This window comes from Synchiropus splendidus, chromosome 5 (genome assembly GCF_027744825.2).
Source record: "Synchiropus splendidus isolate RoL2022-P1 chromosome 5, RoL_Sspl_1.0, whole genome shotgun sequence".
NCBI lineage: Eukaryota > Metazoa > Chordata > Actinopteri > Syngnathiformes > Callionymidae > Synchiropus > Synchiropus splendidus.
Genome location: NC_071338.1, coordinates 16,047,867 through 16,064,409, shown reverse-complemented (window position 1 = coordinate 16,064,409; position 16,543 = coordinate 16,047,867). Strand labels below are relative to the sequence as shown.

The 16,543-nt window shown below is 41.0% G+C and overlaps 1 protein-coding gene across 2 annotated transcripts in view; it reads right to left on the bottom strand.

Annotated features, from left to right (window-relative positions):
• samd4a (sterile alpha motif domain containing 4A) overlaps positions 1–16,543 on the bottom strand; it is a 30,249-nt gene that overhangs the window by 9,669 nt on the left and 4,037 nt on the right. Inside the window, exons 3-9 of one of the 2 annotated variants that reach the window (XM_053864649.1) lie at positions 5,770–6,357; positions 3,054–3,341; positions 2,409–2,518; positions 1,832–1,918; positions 669–915; positions 495–580; positions 86–204 (exon numbers count right to left, since the gene is read on the bottom strand). In XM_053864649.1, coding sequence (XP_053720624.1) covers positions 86–204; positions 495–580; positions 669–915; positions 1,832–1,918; positions 2,409–2,518; positions 3,054–3,341; positions 5,770–6,357 — 1,525 coding nt within the window. The remainder of the gene's footprint in view (positions 1–85; positions 205–494; positions 581–668; positions 916–1,831; positions 1,919–2,408; positions 2,519–3,053; positions 3,342–5,769; positions 6,358–16,543) is intronic. The other variant, XM_053864650.1, reaches the window with a different exon arrangement.

Sequence of the window (16,543 nt, the reverse complement as noted above, 5' to 3'; positions counted from 1 at the left end):
GATTCCAGTTAGCAGAGGGGTAAATGAACGAAAATGTATTTTTGACGCTTTGATTAACATGAAAAAATAAAGACTGAATCTTCACCTTCTCTGCGTTCGATAACCGGCAATGTCAAGTAGGGTTTTTCTTGGAATGGACCTGAACAGCCTCTGGACCTGCTGTTTCCATGACAACAACCTCTTCTTCTGGGTCTCAGTGAAGGACTATCCGGGAAAAAGAGAGTAAAGGTGATGACTGCTGGACTAGGAAAAGGTGTTTGGACAGAAAGGGAAGCAAACATTTGCTTTGAATCTAAATGAAGTACTTGGCACACTGTTTGTTTGAAAGCTGTCTGAATGGAAAAGTACAACCTGTGCTGCAGTTAATGTAGGAGAGTATTTTATTTGAACTAAAATACATTCAAAAGCAATGGAATTACAGTTTGAGATGTACTCCTCATTTTATTCCTTCGACCACTGCATGGCAATGTGTTAAAATAACAGTGGCTGTTCACCTCGTGGATAAGGCACTTGTCGATGAGTTGTAGGTAGGAGCTGATGCAGTCCTCATCTGATCTGGATACCAGAAGCTGAGTGCAAACTGGAAAAAGAAAAATGACGGTTATATCAAAAAATGCATGAAATGAAAGCATATGCCTTGTGGTTGACAGAACAAGTTCAATGCTGACCTTTGCCCATGACACGTGTGAACTGGCTTGGTATGTCACCTTCCGCGATGACACTAGAACCAGACTCAGCCTCACTGCTACTTCCACCAGCCAGATGGGATCCAGGGGCAGCACTTTTGCTTTCTGGGTTTAGAAGGGGGCGCTGCAGAGTCGTCTCATCACCACCGGTGAAGGATTTAATTGGCGTCATGATCATCTGGTGGAGTTCTTGCAAGGGAAGGCGTAAGTTGCTGCCCTCCAACACGTCCTGGGAGAAGAAACGGGCAAAGAAAAATGATAATCCTGGAATACAGTGCAGGCCACACCCGCTCCGTGATATAAAAACAGAAACCTAACGGTAAGAGACACTCCCAACACTAATACTACAAGTCCCAAAACGCACTGCAAAAGTGGCTTAAATGGATGTTGAGTCGGATTGGCTAAAGGACTGGCCATTTTGTTTTTGGCCCCCGAGTATGAGAAGCTGATCCGTGTCAACGGTATGATCTAGATCGAGCAAATACCTAGGCAGCACAATCAGCAGTACAAAACAGCAGCACCAAACAATACAATCATCTTCTAAATCTGGTCCTCATTCTGGCCCACAGTACATGATTGGTGAATGTCAACAGGTTTTATGTTGAAGACTTTCATTTGCCTATTAAAATATTTACTTCAATTTTTGTTTAACTCCACTCTAACCTGTCGATGCAAAAATACCACCAGATTAAATCCAAATGATCTCCTTTCTTGCTGCCCTCACCATTATATCATCCGTCATCTCTCAGCAGCTCAGCCTACAGGCACGGTGTGAACCCAAAATACCTAGCAACAGGTGCCTTCCTCGCTTGCTCCCACAAAAGCACCGGTAGCACATTTTATAAATGAAGTGTTGGTGAAAAGGTTAGACCTGAATTTAGCTGGCCCAACAAGGCCCTCCTGTGGAGCGCCCTTGAGCACCAGTGTCCTGCTGCGCTTGCGCTGGCTGAAAAGAAGAGCCTTTGTGTGGTCGTGTGAGATGAAAAGGTTTTTATTATGAGCCCAAATATCCCTCTTAAAAAATTGATTCATGTGATTTAATGTGTGCACATTTCACTTCATTCAATCAGTGATATTAAATCAACTGTTGAACTGTTGAACAATCATTCAGCTAGAACAAGCAAACAAGAACTTAAGTTACTGACCTTCTCCAGACTGCGCAAAAGCATCTGTCTCTCTTTAAGTTTTTGAATGCTGATGACAATCTTGTGTCTTGCTCCTTTGGTGACCTTCTGCAAGAGAGCCAGGTCAAACATCTTCGTGCAAAAACAAAAAAAAACTCTCCACTCGAATGATTTTTTTTTTACCAGCAAGCAGACACTTTGAACATGCTAGACAATATTTTACACATGAATCGGCAGGTTTGATTATTTACTTAGGCCTCACTCTCTGTGCCGCAGTTTGACATGTCGGAAGCTGTCAGTTCTATTTGTGGCGGACAGGAAAAGAGCGAGCAACACCTGGAGGAAGTCTATAACATCCCAACCAGCAAAGTTAATAATAGTTTTTTCTTCCGTTGAACTCCAGATTTCAGAGCAGACAAATCAACATTCAGTTTGCCTTCAAGATAACCACTGCATTATAAAAAAAACAAATACAGCTTTTTTCCATGTTTATTTTTAACTATTTTGTTGATGAATGAATTTTGTCATTATTATATTGTTTTATATTGGGCTCTGTTTAAAACCAATTTCACAGAACTGACAACTTAGGTGGGTGTACCTGTGCCTCTAGCTGCTCCTCTGTAAGGGACATCATCTCGTCGTAGGTCAAGGTGGAGAACAAAGCAGCATACTTATGAAGACGGAGACTCTTCAACCAAGCTGGAACATCTGTTAAAATAGAACACACCATGGTCGGTATTCTCATGTTCTGATAGCGGCAAAGGTCATTTCAAATGGTGTTCAATATTAATATGATATGGATACAGAATACACAAAAACATTTGCACATAATGTTGGTCAACTTTTATCAAAATAGGAAAAAAGGAAGCAACAAAGATTGCATTTCTTGATTTTTACTTGGTTGAAAATGAGTCTTGATTCATGAATGAAATGTAATTCTATTTAATTTGTTAAATAATGTTCTCATTTTTAAGTAATTAAGTTTTGGGAGTTTTTACTTTCCACTCCCGAATTTAGTTTGTTTGTTCAGCTACCCATAGTAACATCATTCATAAAGTGGATCACACAATTTTCTTCATTCAGTCTACTGGGAATAGTCATGGTTCTACAAAAAAATATGTAACCATTTCCTTGAAACTGAAACTTTGGTCTGTATGTGTATCATGTCATCCCAGTGTAACATAAATGTACTGTTAGTGTAGTGTATTGCGTCAAGTTTACATATACTTCTGTGGTGGCTCACCTCTCATGCCGCTGCCCTCTTCGTGAAAAGAACTACGATGCAAAATGGAGCCACCTCCCAAACCAGCATCTTCCAGGTGCTCGCTGCCTCCGCTGCCTGAGGAAGCAATGCTGCTTTGGGGAGAGAGCGGAGCATGGTCGAGAGCTGGGCCTCGGTTGCTACGTAGGTCTTCCTGGGACAACCAGACGTGGCCCAGAGGCTGGTTATTGGGGCCACTCATTGGAGGAGTGAGTGACACAGAGCGCTTTAGGGGACTGTGCTGCTGTCCGCCACCTCCACTGGTCATAACTGCAAACAAACATTTTTTTATCTTGTGATGTACACTTCATTAAACATGAGACAAATGTTGTCATTGTTTAAAAAAAAACCAGAACATTAACATGTATATCATTACAATGGTTAAAAGTGAGTCATATTTTATTTCATATTATATCTGTCAGCAGACGAGAACACTTCAAGCTGACACAGCCACCACTGGAAGCACTTGGTGCAACACAATGAACTTCATTTGTGAACAGTGCTAAAAATGACCTGCAAAATAATGCACATGGACACGTATAAACTAAAGTTACGACTGCCAATGCAGTGTTTTTATGTACAAAGCAGAAGCCGTAGCAGAGACAGAGATTATTATATTTAGAATTAAATATTCTTTTTCTTAATGACATAAAACTTAATTATTGCGGAGGGCGTTTTAAGAAGCTAAATAGCATTAACCAAATACACACAAAGAAATAATTGCATGATTTATTTAGCAAAATCTATGTTTACAGACTTATAATGTATTTGATGCTTAATTCAATTAGTTCAATTTTTAATCCTGCTTTATATAATTTTCATTACTTTTTTGTTCCTTTGAATAAACACCTCAGCAAGTGTCTTCACAGTTTCTCCATTAATTTTTCTTTTTTATGAACGCATTATATTATTTAAAAAGAAAATTGCAGTCTGGTCGCGGAGGATGACAGATGTCATTATTCGTCAGCCGCAAAAGCATCCTAATTACTAAAACATCTTAATAAATGAACACTGATACACCAATAAGTTTTTAAATCCGTATAACTTGTTAATAATTGCTGAAAGTTCACTTATCTTGCTCACAGTAATGACACATTCCACACAAGGCCACAATGAAAGATTGGACCGAATGGAAAAGCTTCAGTACCATCACATATTTTTAAGCAGGCACAAGAGAAGGTAAACAGGATGAGAAGTTTCAGAGCCAAAGAGCTTTTTGTGTCGCCGCTCAGCCGGGGCTGGCTGCCTCCAGTCCTCCCTTCTCTCTCCTCCTCCTCCTATATGCGGTCCTCTTACTGTTGGCGCTATGTATAGGACTTCATGGGCCCTGTTTAAAATAGGTGCCCAGCTAACATTACAAGTTCCAGTCCCTAAATATTAGGCATTTTCCCTAAATACAGTCTACCACAAAGGCTGCCTTAGAAGGGAAAGGATAAATTGCATGATTGGGATTAGGATCGTAGCGTGTGAAGACCAGGCAGAACAAGTGGGTGTGCCGTCAGCTGAGCACCCATGTAACAGGACAGTAAATCATGTCTGAATAACATGTAGACATGAAGACAATTGGGATTTTGCTAGTAATGGCACCAGTATTTAACACACTTGATAAGCATATGAAAATCTATTAATTCTCATGTAGCTCACAGCACATCTGTTGACAGCTCCCATTCCATCCCATGCTGTGGTCAGAGGCAACTCGAGTTTATCAGTTGTGAAATCCTGAGGGCTGAATCTACTTGAGGTCAAAAATAAAGGAGGATATTTCTTGTGGCGGTGAGCAGGTTTTAAATGCAGCTGTATTTATAAACCTTCAGCTGTTTCTTTCATGTCTCAGAACGAAAAAAAAAAAACAGAGAGCTATTGCATTCTTGTCTGGAAATATCCTGCTCTGACCAAAGTTATGTTCAATTTCGACATCCCTGCCCCTCTCTGTGTGCTGCCTTTGCCTTCAAACCCTCACCGCCTCTGTCGACTATCTTTGTGTGATTAAGTCATTGTTTGAGCAAAGTAAAAGTTTATTCATGGTTCCTGCGAGATAGAAACTCGATGGATGTGCCTAAATGTACGGCTGAATTTAAATTGAAGTAATAAAACCGAGGTTTTGGACATTTCTTTACTATGAATTTAAATTTATTCATGACTCTTGTGATCATTTAGTTAATACGCACAGTTTTCCTATATCTGCAAGCTGCTAGCAATTGCTGCCTTTCATATCTTCCAATACGTGTTGAATAAAACTTTAATGATATGTTGATATATGTGCTTCACAGAATAAAAATAAAAAGATAAAATTTTAATTGATGGCATGGCATGAGGATGTGCAGGTGTATGTCATGTCTGGGAGCCATGAAGAGGAAGAATGCAGAGAAGTTGCTCCAGACAGTAGGAGATAAAGACCATCTACAGCTTACAGCCCTGAACCCACCAACAGACCAGGCCAAAACCCACTCGTACACTGTGTACCCAATGCATGGCCCCAGATTCCATGCCAGCCAGTGCAGCCCCTACCCCCTTACCCTAACCTTAACCCTAAGTGGGAGATCGCCAGAGGAAATAAGCAAATGGGCTCTCTGGGCAGAACTAAAAACGAAACATGAAAACACATAAGAGGCACAGCATCTATACAAAGTCCAAACAAGTGACCAACAGTCGAGGTTCAAAATAAACAGAGACACTTGGGTTAGGGAACAGGACTCACCAGTGCTTCCGGTCCCAACAGTGTTGATTGTTGTTGGTACAGATGATGATGGGTAAAGAAGCAGATGACCATTTTCACAGCTTTGCTGCTGCTGCTGGTGCCAGCTGCCTCCCATCCCAGAATCTCTCGAACTTTGCCAGCCATTGAGACGGTCATCTGAGCCATAACGCTGATGGTGATGCAACGAGTAGGAGCTACCTAAAGAAGAGCTGTTGGTGGAGGAGGAAGAGCCTGACGATGTAAGAGTAGACGAAGGCGTAGAGTGGTGGTGGTGGCCGGGCCCTGCAGGGGGAGGCCTCTCCAAGGAGTCTCCCCTTGCTGCTGCCCTCTCCTCCAGGTGGTTGAGCCACAGTGCAAGGGCAGCTCGGTCATCCAGGGAGGTGGCCGGGTGGATAAGGGCGTAAGACAGGAGCTGGCGAGACTCTTCTAGATGGTGGCCATGCTCGATGGTATGGGCCAGGATCCGTGGCAGCAGTCGCATGTACTCCCCTTTGGCTTCAACATTGCCGGGTTTGAGCAACGGCAGATGTGTAAGGACAAGTGAGATGACCCTCTCCTTTGGCTCACTTTGCCATTGGCTGATCACTCCTGTAGGAGCAGGAAAGACAAGCATAAAACACAACTGAACTAGGGATCATAGAGTACGCAGTCAAGACAGCATGGGATAAACAAAGCACAAAATTCATCTCGACTTTTTGGACAAACCCTTTACAAGACTTCATTTTGGTCTTGATTGTAGATTATGAAGCATGGAAGTCCTGAAAGTGCATGGTTGAAGATCCTTCTGTTTTTGCTCTGAGGTTATCATAACAACTGGGTAATCCCGACATAAAGGGTCTAGCTAGAATCCTAGAAACTTTGCAGAACATTGCAGCATGTCTAGGCCAGCCACTTTACCAACCACTTTCTCAATTATAATGAAAGAACAGAGAATTTCACATACATAGTTAACATGGCATCACTATGAAATGTGCTAGTGCTTTGTGTTTTTCTTTCCTCAGCTCTGTAAGCAGCAGGTTTACACTGGGCGGCTCTATAGATAACCTGTAGGTCATGAAGCTCTATTGTTGGATGAGTCAGTGGCGGTGAGGAGACCATTCTTAACATCAGGGACCAGAGCTATAGATACCAACAGGTCAGTGCGACAGCTTTAGACAACTATACAAAAGGAGACAGAACACTCCGACCTTACTTCCTCCATGGACCATGAGTATGTGTGTATTTATAATGCTTGACAAGTGGCTCTAAAGATGTAATCACTTATCCCAACATTAGAGTCTACGGATTCAATAATACATTTTGAAAAGATAAGACTCGCTTTCATCAGACAGAACAACCTTGAGTAGAAGACCGTTGTGTTTAGTAGCAAAGAGAATGACAGGCTACATCAAGGTTCAAGTTATTTACCCTTCACAGGATGGAGTAGAGGCACATTGAGCAAGGGTAACTGTTATGTCACATCTTTACACCCCTCTATTTTTTGCAGTCTTTACTGTTACAATAACTACTGAATAAGTGCAACCACACTAATTTGAACATTTGAACAAGACGCATCTCAAATGATCACACTGAGATAAACAAAAATCATTCACTTCGACTGTTTTTCAAGTGACACTTTCATTAATGAAATGCACAAGTGATACTTGAACCAATACATAAAACGTTAGTTTTGTTATCCCCTTTGAGCTGACAGAGACCTTGACCTGTGACCTTGCACGGAAGAAATGTCATGATGGCTCATCATGATGGAGGCAGACATCACAGACCACAGCAGAGTTACGAGAACCAATATGGTACAACAATTTGTATCCAATGTGATCTGCTCAATTTTCCATAGAATAGCAACATAGAGCCTTTTGGGTGTGTTTGCAATTTAACAGAAAAAAAATTGCAAGGGGTGCATGGGTGAAAGAGCCAGAGGGCAGGATCAGAATGAAAGGAGGAAAACATTCACACAAGGAGTGGCGTGCACCAGAGGAGAGTGCAAAAAAGGAATGTAATCCCTCATTCCCAAAGGAGCCAACCCCTGGTATCCCTAAGCACTGGAATTCAGGTGTTTTATTCTAATTACTTCCACCTAAATTCCATTATAAATAAATTCAATTCTGGATTGGAAATGACATCGACTTTCTGGAGTTGATCTTGAGCAAAAATAAATTGAATAAAATAAGTCACAATGGCCTGAAAGCAAACAACAATTTTCATTTAACATGATCATTTTTTTAATAAATAAGTATCTGACTCAGATGCTATTAAAAGATGCTATTTTGCAGACTCATGAGTCTCCTAACATTCAATATCAAATGTGACCAAAACCATCCAAGAGAAACAAAGGCCCAAAGATGCTTGACTGAAGGAAAAAGCAAAGTGATCCAGAGGCGAGCAATAACGCTATATATCGATGCCATCGTCCATGGTTGAAAATCCTTACACATACACGGAATGACGGCAAATACGACTTAGTACGGTAATTGCTAATAATTTCACATACTTCACCATGAAGAAAAGAAATCTCATAAAATGAGGAAGTAATTAACATTTATACAACAAGTCCTGTGAAATAAAGGCAACCACATCAAAACGGTGCGAGCGGCGGTTGAACTGAGGTTACCATAGTTTAAGAGCAATTCAAACTAAAAACAAAAAAAGCCCAATGTTTTTTCCCCCCATTCATTGACCCAAACAAGTCAAGACGTGCAACATGCTGCCGGGGCCGTATTCTTTTATGCTGACATAGAGACTGGTTGAGTTTTGAAACTGATGAATCACAAGAGCATGATGAAGATTCTGACAAAGACGATCAGACAAAAACAAACCACAGAGTCATTTTCAGGTCTGACACAGCAATTCTGTGTTGTTGCACATTGTCTGTGGATGAACTCTGGGTGCCGTTCTGCCCTGGCACTGCCCTCTGGTGCCCTGCATGGCATCATACCAACTCCTGACTCTCAGAGGCAAAAATAACTACCAGCACACTTGTTAGAAGCTAAAGAAAGAGGCGGACGAGTGTCAGACAATGCACAGCATTGATATGTCTATAGGGGAGAAGAATTAAACATGCAGTTACGGGTGTAACTTCAGCAAAAACAGGACTACATTTGTGATCTGAGCGCGGCAGGTTATAATATAAAACTGCAGTGTAAAAACAGTTTTACCCTGACCCTGACCTGGATATACTGTGTACTGTGTCACATCCGACTTGACGCGCAGGATACTAGCAATGCGATTATTTGAACTTGTTTGCGGTACAATGGCAAGCATAAACAGACCAAAACTGTTTTGAACTTGTCGAGATGCCAGACATATGATTCAGTTTGGCCTAAATATAGCTGGCATCAACAGATTATAAAGCCACAAGAAGTCAGTTTGCCGTGCCGAGTAAGATAAGACCATATTAGCAGTCGGGAAACATTAACAGCTTAACAGAAAGTGACACAGCAACTTTTAGTTTTGTGCATTCTGTGTGTGTGAATGAATCCATTCTTTTCACAGAGAAGTAATAATGTATATGAATTAAATATACATTTTACAGAACTGTAAATCAAATGTAGTGAAATAATAACCGCATACCTAGGATTGGGTATATACACAAACTCTGCATAACCCCTCCAAGACGACACGTATAGTAACCCACATTATGTAAAAACCATTGTATGTGAAAAAGTTTTCATACAGATGGACTAAATCGGACAAAACAGTGACATGGTAGATGAGAATAGAGTGGACCTGTCCTCATCTAACCTCCAGGAAAGGCATTCCATAAGTAAACCAGCAAACAAACACCTATAAGTTGTCATACGCAGAACACTCCTCGCAATTTAACATTTGACCACATTTGTGACCCTTATTTTTTCCCTGGGTCCTTTATATGTAAACACAGGGGTTTCTATTAAGCCTCAAATGACCTTTGTCCACAGCTCAAGTCCTGTGCAGCTAAAAGCACCACAACCTTGCTCAGAGCAGACACTCACCCAAGTGATGGTGGTACTTGTTGTCGAGGTTCTGATCCTGCTCATATCAGGGGAATTTAAAATGACATTGGACCTCAATACATCTGTCATTTCTCAGTAAAAGAAGTGAGTAGCTTAAAATGTGTATTACTTCAGACAAAAAAAATCTCAAAGGGCAGCCTATCTGTTTATGGAGAGCAGATTGTGAAGGAGATATTAGGGGACGGCAAACAAGTGAGAGGTAAAGAGTAGGAGGTTGTCGGAAGAGAAAGGTCCTGACCAGCATTTCCAAGAAGACAACAGCTCAGCAACAGGGAATGTGCTGGCATACCATAGTGCCTGTTTCTGAAGAATGAATTCTCAATAGCCCACACACTGTTTTCTTTTGTGAAGACACAAAAAGACAAATTAGCCATCCATAAATACACACGAACTCCAAACATAGACCTAATGATCTATCAAATCCATCTACAACTGATCAGCAAGTAAATGCAAACTACATTATATACTGAAATAAACAAACCCATCAAGTTTGATGAGATGGAATACGTTTGATCAGAGCCATTACTCCAATTTCATTTTAAATACTTGGCATCTTATGATAGTATAAGCAAATTGTACGTGTAACTCGACACTGACAAGTATCCAGATCCATATTGTCAAGTATTACAAGATTCTCATGAGCTACGACAGAGCAGAAGCCACTTTGTAACACACAAAAAGTCATAATTACAGGAAAACAAACACGCAAAGAAAGGTATCAGACGTTCAGAACATCAGGAGGGCGTGTGACAGGACGAAAAAGGTGAGAGTCCATGTCTTGACAAGGGTAAACAGGCTCCCACAAGCCTGCAAACTGGATCTCAGGGGCCAAGAGACACAGACACGCAGGAAGACAAGGTTAACTAGACAGGAAAAGCCAATGGCGTAATTTTAACTATTGGCACAGTTGTATAAGTAAAATTGGATATTTTAGTGGCCAACTGAAACTAGAAACTAAACAATAAAGACAGATGGGTGCTGAAAATAACTTGAACTACAATCCATTAGAGGGTCACAGCTGTCAGTTAAACAGATTATTTCGTAAAAGCGCAGTATTATGAAGCAAAGTGAACTGAGTAAAAACCACACATAACAGATGAGGACAACATAATTAGTTGTTGATGAAGACAAAACTATCTATTGCAACAGACAAAAAGGAGCAAACAAAGCAGGAAAAAGGACATTTTTTCAACCCATCTTGCTTCACACCAGCCCAGACAGCTGGCAGCAGTGAAGAACATCCCTCATATTATTTAATGTGTGCGAAGGTTTGTGTAATGATGCTGTAATCAACAGAGTAGAATAGTAATTTCCTTTGCCGGCTTATTTTTCTCTGTTGGTTTTCAGCCGCCACCAGCATGAGTGTGTGTTTACACAAATTTGAAGTGGGAAGCACCTGCTAGTGATGAGTGTGTGCACGTGTGTGTGTGTGTGTGTGTGTGTGTGTGTGTGTGTGTGTGTGTGTGTGTGAACGTGTGTCAGCATCCTTCCTACAGGAAGGGAATCAGGCTGATCACAACTACTGAGTGTTTTTACAAAGGTTAAAGTAAAAAAAAAACAAACTTCCTAACCAGTATTAGAGTTAAGATCCAAGTTCACACATTTTCATATTTTGAAAACATGACCTGAAAGACGGAAAACTGTTGTTGAGAGAACTTAATGTGTGTGAAGCATGAATATATAAGAATCCATTGCTATTGCTAACCTTATCCTGCTTCACTTAACATTTCCTCTTCATGTCTTGAAACATCCGTCTCGCCTCCCTGACCAATCTGTAACAATGACAGCAGGTGGGGCAGATGGATGGCTAGGAATCTACCTGTGTATGCTAATGTAGCACTCCAGTATTGAGGAGGATCAGAAGGTGGCAGTCACTGCAATGTTGGGAATGCGAGCCTCAGCAGTGCCAGGGCTAGCTGGAGAAGCCCACAACTCTATTTAAGGAAATGGCAGCCAGGGGCCCTTCGACTGTTCTCTCTCTCCCACTGCATTTCTCTGTCAGCTCAAAGCACCTCTTTACCTCCCGGCACAAGAATGATAATTATTTTCCTTTCGGGAGGAAATTTTTTATTTCCGAAGCTGTTGGGAGGGAATGTACAGACACACAACCAATCATTGATGACTCATGATGTGGAGGGGTCCTGAGCAGCATCACAGGTACAGAAGAGCAAGTTAAAAAAAACATTATTAATTGAAATTAACCCATACAATTCCAACTTAGACTCATCAAGGAATTGATTTTCATTAATCATGAACAAGTAAAAAAGTCTCCTGATCGTGTCATGTAAGCAGTTAAGAACTTCAACTAGATGAGCTTTAGATTTATTAGTTGCCGTTTTGGCAACTATGGCCATTTAATGCCAAGATGACATTCGGGGTCAAAGTTTTAAAATGCACAGTAAGAGGGGGATGTTTAACGGTCAGTGCTTTCCCACAAGGTTGGCATGAAGGTGGTTGTTCCACCTGCAGGAGACAACTGCCAGAAAGTTTTGTGTGTCCAACAAGACACCGCGTGACCATCACTTGATCGGTTTGAAAGGTTGGGGGGGTCTACATTGTCAATTTTTGGATTTGTTTCATGTAGTTTGCTTTGGTAGCATCAATCCATTTTGGTTTGCCATGTGTGATACGTTGGACGTCACAGTAGTCCAGAGATCTGGAGTTCTGGTTTCTGTTCTGTTGAATCCTGAGTACGAACTTTCACCATAGAGCCACACCTCCTGAGGTACTTCAATCAGGCAATTGGCAAGATTATCACCCATGTAGCAAATCCAAAACAATATGAAGTTGCAGTAATGAGTAAGTAATGGCCTATGTTGGCATCTCTTTAGATGTAAACAGTAGCATGAAAACAATTGATAAGAAGATTTTTCAAAGTACTCTTATATTGAAACCAGATCAGTGGAATAACTAAGGAATAGCTTTTATGCATTTAAGTATAGTGTGTGTTGTAGTTAAGAACAGAGGTTCTGAAAAATGAACCTTTAAAAAGGACGTTTGTGTCAGTGTTTGGAAACAACACACAACCCTTTGAAAAAAAAACAGTTTGACCAAAACATGCGCTTAACTTTCTATAAGTAATCTTCAAAAGATGGACACTAACACAGAGTGATTCATATCTATGAATAGTTTTCACTGTTTCCTATAGGGGGTTGTGTGTTAAGGTTTGAGAAAGACAGGCGGTTTGGGCAGCAAACTCAGCAGCCTGAGGGATGTCGCGCTTGCACCATGTCAGATGACACACACACTTACTCATGACTCATTCACAGAATCATGACAGCACAGCAACCCGAGGCAACGAGAAAGATAACGTGTAGTAACTGTAATCGAACACAGCAACAAAAAAAAGGAATTAAAGTTTAGTGAGAAACACATGCTTCACAAGCACCTTTGGAGCATGTTGCAACAAGATACAAACCTTTCACTGAGTGATAGGAATGGCACCCTGGGTGAATTTATAATGGTATTATTGTCATGAGAAACTGCCATTGATACAGGTGCAGTGTACGGTTTTCAGGTGGTGTTACCATGGAGCTCTCTCAGCTGGCTTGTCTGAAAATGCCTCTTTGCCAACTGATGTCGGCCATCACTTGACAGAGGCAGCAAGGCGCTTGAACGCTCACAGAGTAGACTCGTGAGTAGACAGAAAGTCCCGTCTCAGGAGAGGTCTCTGGTAAGCCGCTGTTATTTTTATATTGTATACACATGAAGTTAATTAGCATAATTTCAATGAGATAATCCCTGCCTTAGCATGAGATATGTTCATCCAGCTTGCTATGTGGGGTGGATCATTCAATCAAAGCAACACATTGTCCAAGTACAACCACAACATTTTAGCAGACACAAACATTAACCCACAGGTAAAAACAAAAGACTTTCACAGAAGAAACAGAAGAGAAGCTTTATTTCAGTTTGGCAGGTTGACTGTCCCCATTCCTGAGGTTCATTTCAAGTTCACAGAACACAGCGTCAACTTCCAGAAATAAACTCTTTGCTCATGCGTGGGTGCTATTAAATAGTTTGGCGCCCAAAACAGAGACAAGAGATTTCTCTACTTCTCTAGTAGTACCGACTACTTTCGGGGGACAGAAATAGTTTCTGAGAAATGACATCATATGAGATTCACCTGCTGGAAAACGATAACTATAACTGACCACACTACTCCTTGTTTTCACTCGCTAACTATCCATATTATCATAAAACTTAAATGAGGGGACAAGTAACGGTTCTCCAGCAAGTTAAAATGACAGGCTCTTGTATTGGTTGCAGTGTGCAGTGCTCCTAAACACAACAAACCTCTTTCCCTCCAAATCCAAGTTTCCACAGCTGAGCTTATTCCTTCAGACAAGGTTCTCTTGACATTGTCGCTCTTCTCTTGATCCACTTTGTTTTTCCTTGTCAATGGAAAAGTCAAGTACATCAGCTGCGTTCAACGTACCCACATTCCTAGATCCCCAACATGGGAACCATTTAGACCCAAAGCCAGGAATGTTGATTTTTAGTCCAGGACTTCATCCGACCTAGTTTACGCAGCAAGAGCACCAGGAATTCACACAGCAGTAGATGCCATTGTACAAGACATATTTTCCCTCCATGTCAAATCCTTGCATATAAAATTTCATAACAACCTCAGAATCAAACATCCAGCAAAGTAAAAAAGTAGATTTTTCCCCAGTGCTTATGGTTTGACCTAAATACTGAAACCCATTTGAAAATTCAATGATCAAAGTCCTTTGCATGTTCATGTCTGAATCATCAGATTCTGTTTCATTTTCAGAGCAGTGCCTAAAATCGTTACAGTAACACATGAGTTTGTTTTGTGATAGAGGCAATTGCAACTACTGTAAAGTCAGCAGAGATGACGCCCAAGGATAGTGACTGCGTCCACCTATCACCAACACAGAGCTCCATTTTAAACTTAAGTACTATGACACAGCTGTCCGCACAGATATCAAATCACTGCCTTCATACGTCCAGCTCCAACATCCACACATGCCAGACCAGGTCCATATGAAAATGAAGTTAGTCATTCTGAACACCAGACCCACTGTCCTGTTCTGACCCCTCCCCTTGTACTAACCCAACACCCCGTGTGTATTTGCATGTGTGCGTCTGTCTGGGCTCATGCATGTGCAGTCCCAGACAGTGTTCTGCTAGATATTCACATCCTCCAACGTTAATCCGACATTGTCACTTGTCTCGGAATGATCTGAAAAGAAGTTTTGTTTCACCCAAGTGGGAAGGAAAACCAGGAAGCCACAAGCCTAAAGTCTACAGGTCAAACACAGGCCAGATAAAAAATATGAATGTTTACTTCATATAATGGAAAAAACAACAAGGAGTTAAAGGTAACTAAAATAGTAAAAGTAAAATATCAGATTTTCAAGATTTGGTTGGTCATCAGGCAAACTTTCTTTAACCTCAGGTAACCATCCATATCAGTAATTACTAGTATTTGGAAATAAAATTCTGTTCACCACTGAAGGTAATTCTGACAGAAGTCACATCAAAACGCTGGGTCACAAAACAAGGCAGCCACTGAGCTGTTCCGAGAAATAGGTCAGTGAGGATTCCATTCATTTGTACACTGCTTTCCAAATAGTTGCTCTTTTCCACTCAGAGTCTTCCAGCTGCATGTTAACCCTTCAAGTGCTAATAGCTCTCCATTTAAATAGCTTGAAAGTGTGAGGAGGATAAAAGCAGAGCCTTTAATTCTCACAAAACAACATGTATATGGCTGTTTTGTATTGAACCATAGATGGTTGGACTACCACTGTCCATTAGGGACGGGAATCACATTAGCAGTACCCCCACCTCTCATTTCATCCATAGATCGGTACTCTGTTTTGGATTTAAAATATAGACCTTGTTTCAGAAGCAATTAAATACTATTTATTGTAATATAATCTGAGCGGATATTTCCAAGTGTTTTGTCGATGGCTTTACTTGATCATCATTCACATAATTGACAAATCTTTTAATATGAAAACACATTTCCTCAGTCGTCAACAGTGTTCCTTCAGTATATTGAAGTAGATGAGTTTGTTTAATGTGTCGTCCTCCCCATCTGTGATCACTGGACGACCAGTGACGACAAAGTAAATCAGGAAACCCATGAATGAGCCTCGCTCAGCAAAATAACACTCAAACAAGGTACCACAACATACCAAAGGGATCACGTAACCAGACAGTCCTCTTATTCCGCTCTTTTCACCACAGAAGGTCTTGAGTGCTGAGAGAAGCCCCCTAATTTCACCTTAGCTGATTCAGCGGAAGGAAAGAGGCTGCAAGTTGACACAAGTTACAGAAAACTGAGGGGCGTTGCCGAAGCATTCAGAGGCGCTCTTGATTTGCAGGAAAATACATTGCTACCTCGAACGTAGACTAGAGTAACAAAATAAAGACTCAAGTTACTCAATAACAAGCCATTGTGCTTTGCCATTGTTTCATATAGACGCTGATGAACTTGTCAATGGCATTCTTTTGCTGAATAACTATGAAAACAAACTACTCAAAATTAAAATCAATGTTCACCGTCTTTTCTAACACAAGGAAAGCAAATAAATGCGAAGAAGACTGGATGCGCAGGTGCATACTTGGACTCCCTCTCAGAACAATGTTCATTTTACTTGCTTGTCACGCTTCTATATGGATAGCTGCTATATTTCTTATTTTTGCAGACTCCATTGACCAGAATTGAAACTGCTCAATGTCACCTAAACCACTCATTCTGGATTAACTCAAGAACACTTCACCACAAATTGCAGAGGTAGTGGCATTTA